Source organism: Carassius auratus, chromosome 2, assembly GCF_003368295.1.
Source record: "Carassius auratus strain Wakin chromosome 2, ASM336829v1, whole genome shotgun sequence".
In the NCBI taxonomy this organism is placed as follows: domain Eukaryota; kingdom Metazoa; phylum Chordata; class Actinopteri; order Cypriniformes; family Cyprinidae; genus Carassius; species Carassius auratus.
The window spans coordinates 12,930,551-12,939,240 of NC_039244.1; the positions used below are offsets into that span (position 1 = coordinate 12,930,551).

An 8,690-nucleotide genomic window follows, 5' to 3' on the forward strand; every position below is an offset into this window, starting at 1 on the left:
TGTTACTATGATTGATAATAGCCCATTCATGAAATATAAGGGAGATAAGAAACACATTTCAACATGAATAATTTCTTTGGCCTATGAGAAATGTCAGCCCTGCAAAGACACAAGATGCCAAGTTACAATAAATGTGATTTCACATACTATTTAACCATTTCCGTAGTAGCATTAACAGCTCTACTTTTCTACTGCTTCTTTCTACTTCCTACTCTTCAGTTAGGGAATTTCTTATATTCGGTTTACTGTAAGGTACTTTGCAGGAAATTCCCAACAACTACAGGTTTTCCCAACACCCGCACATTTCCTCAAATGAGGCACCTTTTTGCAAAACCTATGAAAACAAAATTGTGGAAAAAAAAGAAAATGTCCACAATAAAGTGCGCTTTGTTAGTAGCACTGACAAATGTGTCTGTATCCTGATCCTGAGTCAGCTTCTTAAAGTAAACTCTTGGTCTATAATTCCAGTAAAAAATCCTCAGACCGTTCATTGGTATAAATATCCTTTTATTACGTTTATGCACGACACTACACCACACAGGCTGGTAACATCACTTAAATGTACATGACACAGATAACCGTTGTGTATACATGAATCATACAATCATACAGAACATGCCCACTTTTAAAGGATCTGACACTTGTGCTGTTCGAACACAAACAGGAAAGAATGTATAAAAGTAGACATTTATTTTGGACTTAAAGTGCACTCTAAAGCTTAGGTCTATTTTTACCCCACAACCAGTCTTTCTGGTATCTACCTGCCACTTTTATCCTACTGACCTCAGTTCAGTTTTACGAAAAACCTTACCTGCTCTGCCTTAAGCACTTTTTCCCCCCATTGACATTCATTTCAAATGTTTAATTTTGAGATGTCCAAATCTTAAAATGAAATTATAAAACACAATAAGCATACAAATAAATAATCTTGCATACGCTTTCATCATAAAGTATGTAAACCAGAGGAATGATTATGTGTGAAGTTAGATCTGTATGTGCCGGTCTGCCACCAATATATTTTCACAACATGTCCCATCATGTGACACCTTACGAGGAGGTGGAGTCCTGGAGTACCTACTTCCTTTCACCCCTCGGGCGGGAGACATCATTTGTAAGCGAAAATAAATAAAAGCAGCTGAATCCAGTTCCTAAGCAATGAATCTTTCGCTGAAATATGAGATGAATCCTGTCCCGAAGGCAAGGCTATTGGTCATAGATGTGTCACAGTAGAACCGAATGGAGAGCAGTCATTGTTTTCTTATCACATCGGCAGAAACGCATGAAGAACAGCGAGTCCTAAGGCCCAGGCCGCCACTGAGACCATAAATTACTCCCAGAACAGTATTTACTGCTAAAATGTCAAGTGAAAACAAAGCTGCCTGTACTTGGCTCCTTGCAACCCGTAGAGAAGTACACAGACAGATTTGCAAGCAATTTAACATGAAGAATTTGCCCAAGTGGTAATTCAAGAATAGTTTTGAAATTAAGCTGGGAAGAGGTCCTGAATGTTGTAAAGTTCTTTACGTCCTCTGCCCATTGTGTGTCCGTTTATTAAATATTCTGGCGAATTTGATTATGTTTTCAGTGACCAATGAGAGTGTAGTACTCTCGTGTCGCCATACACAAAACATTTGACCATTTTCAAATCTATTCCATTCCTCTCCTTAACATTAATAACCCTGGTTTGGTATGAATTGGAAGTTTGACCTCGAGCGCCTTTATCTTTAAGTAGGAGCTGGGGAAATTTAAAGTGGTCTGGAATGCAGCATAAAAAATGAGCTTGTAATAAGGTCAGTCCAGTCTTGTCTGATGAATCTGCTCAGTGATTCTCATGAAATGAGAAATCAGCACCAGTGGACCAACGCAGTCTAGGCTTTTGCATAGCTGTTTGCAGCTATCTGTTAGGTGTGTCGTTTTGCACTGCTGGTATCTCGTTTCAGGAACTTCTTGTTTTCAATTTCATTGAGTAACAGGGAAACCGAGCAGCGTGAGGGGTTCTCTCGTCGCTGCAGAATGCTGTCTTTAATTGCTTCTTTTATAACCTGCGAAACAAAAGAGTCGTTTTGAATGAAGACCAAAAACTAACTGCAAAAACTGTATGAATTCGAGTTTGAAGGAGGAGAACTGACCTCGATGTTGTTCAGCGTGTTGAACTCCATGAGGTCATGAAGCCTCCTGAAGGCCTGGTTGGAGTATTGGAAGTTGAAGGTGGAGAAGGGAGAGGCTGGATCGTCGAAAATGTCAAAGTCTGCAAATTCTATCTCCTTGTCTGTGTCTCTAGGAACTCCTTCAAGAAAACAGAAAAGAGAATGATTAAATCTGACCGTTTGTCCAAAGAAGTTCACTTGTCAATAACACCTTTTTGATAAGTGACCTAAAAATAGTACAGAATCTGATTCACTTTACATCATAACATTTCTTCATTTGAAAAAATCCCAGCTTCCTAAAACATTATTTATTTCCGGGATTAAATGAGTCTGCATCATGTGGACCCCTCTGTATACAGTACAATGGAAAAGATAGTTTGGGAATGGCTGACCAAGGCTGCATTTATTTGATCAAAAATACACAAAAATTTTTTTGTGAATCTGTAAACACAACTGATGAATCAGACTGAACTGAACATACAGTAGGAGCCATAGAGTCTGGATCATAGATTGAATCAGTCACTAGTTAGAAGAATAGGCTGGAATGACTCACTCACAATGTTAACCTTAAAGGGTTAGTTCAGGCAAAAATGAAAATTAAGGCATAAATGACTCACCCTGAAGTCATCCCAGGCGTATATGACTTTCTCCTTTCAGACGAATTAAGTTGGAGTTATTAAAATTTTTTTTGTCAAATCAAGATGTTTGATGTCAATCAGCGGGTGTTGCATTCCATCGGTCCATGAGAAGTTTAATAAAAAGCTCATCAATTAAAAAAAAGTCTCTCACACGGTGAACAAATGCCTCCTGGATCGAATCGATGTGTTTTTGTAAGAAAAATATCCATATTCAAAACGCAAAAAGTTGTAAACGAAGCAGTTCCGGGCGAATGATGTATGAGGTCAGCGTTGCGCTTGCGGCGCTCAGAAATGACGCACGTGGAAGCACAGTGGAGAGATCAAAATAAAACAACTGTCACTAATTAGCAGTACAGTATGAGGATTTGTAAAGAATAATGTAGAATGATTTCGATATAAGCCAAGAGGAGACTGGTTTTCCTTTGCTAAAGTGCGCAACTTTGCTTTGCATGCGCAGCGCTGACTTCATACATCATTCCCTTGGAACTGCTGCGTTTACAACTGTGAACACAAGCTAGATTAAAATGATTATTACGGTTCTAATATGGAAACTTTTCTTACAAAAACGCATCGATTCAAAGCAGGAGGCTTTGTCCCCTCCCCCCGGAGCAGCATGACACACTTTTTTTATAATGGATGAGCTTTCTATTAAACTTATTATGGACCGATGGAGTGCAACACCCGCTAAGTTGCATCAAACGGTTCGAAAGATCAAAGAAATGTTTGAAATAACTCCAACTGAAGTCGTCTGAAAAAAGAAAGCCATATACACCTAGGATGACTTCAGGGTGAGTAATTAATGGCTTCATTTCCATTTTTGGCTGAACTAACCCTTTGATGTTAAACACATAAATTCACAGTGGTGAAATAACACAGGTTATTTCGCGACTGATCACCTGCTCTCACCTGGGGCTTTAAAGTTCCGAAAGTTGATGTTGGCCAGGACAAAATGAATGACAGTGGGGCAGCTCTTTTCTCCCTTGTTGGGTTTGAACACATAGCACTCTTTCAGACCCTCTCGGTCAAATACTTTCGAATCGATCTTAGGGAATGGCAGCTTATTCATACGGGCCCATTTTTCAGCTAACAGTAGCTCCTAACAGACAAACAAGTATGCATGTGGATGATAGTAAATACATTTATAATGATATTCTTAATATGTAGATGTCATGCATAAGCTTCGTGTCAGACACTTACTTTGAATGGCGGGCTGGAGTCACTGGGCCTGGCTGAGAAGTCGAAGGAAATGATGAGGTCAACTCCTCTCTGTGGCCGCAGAATGAGAGGATAGGGCAGGTTAAAGGTCAGACCGCTGTCCACTATGTGGATTTTCTTGCTCTTCACATCTAAGGGCTCATAGATTCGCTCAAACTCGTCAGGATCTGCAGGAAAGATTCATCTGTTATCACTGTGGCTTGCCAATGACACTGCCATCTCCAACATTCACCGAGTTGTTTCCGAGTAAAGAAAATTCCATGCAACAGTGTCATCATTTATTAAACATTACTTCTCTCTTATCTTTTCACACCCAAGTGTGAACAGGAAGCAGACATGCAGTGCCATTATTTTCAATAATGATAAATGAGAGTCTGCCTTCATTATCAGTGTGATTAACAGAATGACACATAAATGTAAAGAAGCACTCAAAACGGTCTTATCACGATCACTGATCTTGCTGCGACATGTTCTGCTTCCTGTGTGATGCTTCTGTATAATTAACCTCTGGGAGAAAATTCAATCTGCAGTGGGTGTGTTGGTATTTCTTAGATGCATGTAGTTTTGAGAGTTGACTAGCTAACTTCCTCCCACTCAGACACCAATAACGTTTGAAAGCCCTTCATCAAGTCAAGTGGCACCTGACCAAATATCAGCCTATTGTTCCACCTACAGACCGTCACACCCGTTTCTTTTAACTGCATACTTCACAAGACCAGGTTAAGTAGAGCTTTCAGGCACTAAGAAATAAACAGAGTACAATTCTGCTTGTAGGTTTGAATCCTCTGAAGGGTCATACTTGAATTCTCACTACTGTGTCCTAGATCAGGGCTCCTTATGTTTGTTGTACTGTGAGTCAGGGGTTTTTTAAATGGGGTGTGAAGACCCCTAGTAGGTGTAGGAAAAATATTTTAACTGTAAAAATAAAAAAAATAAAAAAATACAATTGGTAAAAAAAAAAAAAAAAAAGAATAAAAAGAATTGAGACTGAGTTTTTAAAAATAAAACTGAAAAACTATTATTTTTCTATAATAATATTTAATAATCTAGATTAAAAATGAAAAGCTAAATTAACCATAATAGATTTTTTTTTTTATAAAATCACTTTTATAATATCAGTTTTCCTCATACTGTATAAAATAATATATATATAATATAATATATATAATATATATATTCAACTTTTCTAATTAAAGTAGCCTGTCTTTTTAAGGTGGGGGGGGGGGGTCCTTGACATCCAAATGTATTGAAATCGGCTAATTCGTACCTGTAACAGCATCAACCTCTTCATCCACTGAGTTCTGGTGCATGAGGCCACTGAAGGGAGAGAAGGGCAGTGTAGAGTTTAGGTTGAGTCCCAGCATGAAATTGTGCACCTTGCCGGCACGGCCCTCACGTGTGGTGAACAGGGTGGTGTCCCCCATTATAGAGGTCAGCATGCGCTGAACCCAGCTCGCCTGGGCATGACGCTGCCGCTCATCTTCTGCCTCTGCGCTCTCTGTGCCTCCTGGATCAAAGAGACAGAGACAATCAGTGATTCCCTGGCTCCTTTCCCCCCAGATTTTTACCTACTCTACTCATATTTTTTACCAATTAAGAAATGCATTTTCAGTAATGTATCAGAAAGACATACTTACATATATTTATCTTTAGTGTATACATTTGGGTTTTTTTACCACTATACATTTATTAGGTTTTTAATTTGCAATAATAGCTGGAAATTGTGCAACAATGATGTAACTTAATGAATACATACAATTTTACAGGAAAATTATGGGATATGGTGTAAAACATTAGAGAGTTAAACATGTTACCTTAGTAATAATTTATATAAATAAGCTATTAGACAACTACATAATGTTTCCTTGGTAATAATTAAACAAACAAATAAATTAATTAATAAAAAGACAAAATCTTGGAGACGTTGCCATAGTTCTTCTGGATTGAGTCTGTCTCAGTTTGTTCTGTTTCTTCGTGATATTCCAGACAGACTGATGATGATGATGCTGATGCTGATGCTGAGATCAGATCTGTGTGTGTGGAGCACTGACTGTGCATAATCTCACTGGATTATTATAATGAATGGGCCAAAAAAGGTTTGGAAATGTGAACTGATATTTTCCTTCTGACTCTACAGCAAAACAGAAATAACTGACTTTATTTTTAAACACCATTTTTTTGGTGAAATAAACTAGTGGCCTAATACCTTTGCACAACACTGTGTGTTGAAATGTAGTTTATTGCGGTTTAAAGATGAATTTCAGCATCATTTCAGTGTCACACGATCCTTCAGAAATCATTCTAATGTGCTAGTTTGTTCCGTTATGATCAATTATTATTTGTGCTTAATCATTAATAATGTTTCTTATTATCCATATAAAAAAAATTCTGCTTTATATTTTTGTGTAAATCGTGATACGTATCACTTTTCAGGATTCTTTGATGAATAGAAAGTTTTTTTTCCCAATCTTATAAAACCTCCAACCTCCGACTCCAAACCAGTCTTAAAGTTGAGCCCTCAACTGAACTACTTTAAGTGTGTGTTTGAACGAGAGAAAGTGAAAACGAGAGAAAAAAACGATCAGGGAGTACTTTCTCACCCCTCTGAGTTTCCTCCTCGTTATCTGCTGAATCATCACCCACGATATGCTCGGGTTTAATTTGCTCTGAAAAACAGAAAACGCAAAACACTTTTAGACTGATATGAGACGAGCCCTTTCTTTTCCCTGTCCTGAGTTTTCAACTGATGGGTCAACCTCACAAAAAGATATAGAGATTTTGCATAAAAGAATCATTGTGATCCCTCATTCTTTATTACAGTAACGAGAATGTGGCTGAAAATAAAGTCCCTGTGCAGAAAATCGTTAACAATACAAAAAAAGACTCAAAAATATGATTTAATTAATGCTTCGTTTGATTTTATACACATCTGAACATGAACAAACCCATCTGTTAATGTTATATGAGGCTTTACTTCAACCCTGAATGTCAGCAGAGGGTTTGACTGAGGTCACACATCAGTAGTGTGTAGACCAGTGTGGCTGCGCACTAATTTTTTCATTTCCACGCTAAAACTGTGCCACTCATGCAGTAAATGTGTGTCAACTGTACATGTTTGTGCCAGAAGAACAAGTAATGGCACATTTCAACATGTTACAAAGGATACGAACTGACAGTATGATAACAATCTAAGCTGGCCTACACTGGCTTCTTTTGAAATGCAGAATACATTTTCTCTATCGTAAAGTTCTTTGTATCTGATAGCAGTATCTTGATATCTGATAGAGATACGATCTTCCTCACCCAGCTCCTCCTCCATTGTGCTGCTACTGGTCGTCTCCTTCACCCCCAGAACCCGGTTGAACAGGATGGAGAAAGCACTGCCCCATACACCTTGCAGCACATACACTTTCATTAAAACATGCTACGGCAAACAATTCCTGGAACCAATATTCTACTAAACAGAATAAGGAAGGATTATTCATTCCAACTCTGACCCTCTTCAACTGAGAAAACTTTCTTGAAAGGGAGCAAGATGTTGTGTGCAAATTAGGTGATCTGAGTCGACGTAAGAATAATTTATATAAGTGGGCTTTCTGTAGAACCAAGCATGAAGAGTGGGATAATTATCTCGGCATATTCCAGCCGACATTTCAAAATGACATTTCATGATTTTACTCTCATTATTATTTATCTATAATTTTGTTTTACTACACTGTTGTCTAGTGTTTTGGGGTTTGTAAGAATTATTTTAATGTTTTACAGAGTCTCTTATGCTGGACAATACATTAAAACAATGAAAATAAGTATATTTCTTTTGTAATGTATTTAAGTTTTTCCATTTATTCCTGGAATAAAATATCGCTGAATTTACACGCATCACTTACTCCAGTCTTCAGTGTCACCATTTTCCTTCCAGAAAATCATTCTAATATGCTGATTTGGTGCTCAAGAAAGCATTTAATAGTGTAATATTTATAAATGTATTTACGGTCACTTATTGATCAATTAAAATTATCCTTGCTGAATACATTTATTAAATTAGTTAAAAACATAAATACATAAAAATATTACTGACCCAAACTTTAAAACAACATATATTTAGTTTTTTTTTTTTTTTTTTTTTAACAAAACAATAAAAAATACCATGCAGAGATGTTTTTGGGTGGCACAAACAAATTGTCGAAATGATTAAATGAGGGATTCAGTGAATTAGTGAATCGGTTCACTGAACTAACAGTTTGAATAGATTTTGAAATGAAATCCAACTTTATATATTTGCAAACCTATAATTTTGGGAATATTTTATATATTGTTGGGAAGTATGAGTAATCACAACAGTTCATGAGTAACTGTACTTCAGTATCCAGTGACACTACATGCATTCTGTGGGGTTCTGTTGAAAATTCAGAGCAGTCCCAGTCTACCCATGAGGAAATGCAAGGGTTTTCCTCATATTGTTTAACAACGCTGCCATGAAGAACTTGCTTCCAAAGAGCCCCTGGAGACATGAAGGTGCCATATTTGCCATGCCAATCTCATACGGGCTGAACTCCACCCAGTCTGATTGAGACGGAGGAAACAAACCCAATATTATTAAGTCAAAATGACAAAGGCATTTTTATATAAAACACTGCACTACCAAATTCTACTTGACTCAGTGACTCATGTTCAGACAGATACAAAGAGT

General features: G+C 37.4%; 1 protein-coding gene across 1 annotated transcript; it reads right to left on the reverse strand.

Annotated features, from left to right (window-relative positions):
- Positions 1 to 486: 486 nt before the first annotated feature.
- Positions 487 to 8,462, reverse strand: LOC113116147 (cytosolic phospholipase A2-like). The gene is made up of 8 exons (XM_026284090.1): positions 8,428 to 8,462; positions 7,304 to 7,393; positions 6,601 to 6,666; positions 5,268 to 5,507; positions 3,983 to 4,167; positions 3,692 to 3,881; positions 2,130 to 2,287; positions 487 to 2,042 (listed from the first exon to the last, which is right to left on the reverse strand). Exons 1-8 carry the CDS (start codon positions 8,429 to 8,431, stop codon positions 1,902 to 1,904), a joined length of 1,074 nt encoding a protein of 357 aa, XP_026139875.1. The 5' UTR covers positions 8,432 to 8,462; the 3' UTR covers positions 487 to 1,901.
- Between the last annotated feature and the right edge of the window lie 228 nt (positions 8,463 to 8,690).

Bases quoted from the DNA above. Each gene is read 5' to 3' on its own strand.
- LOC113116147 (XM_026284090.1), bottom strand. The intron at 6,667-7,303 runs GTGAGGAAGATC...TCTGTTTTTCAG, and splicing joins CACAATGGAGGAGGAGCTGG to AGCAAATTAAACCCGAGCAT. The intron at 4,168-5,267 runs GTACGAATTAGC...TCTTTCCTGCAG, and splicing joins AGAGGTTGATGCTGTTACAG to ATCCTGACGAGTTTGAGCGA.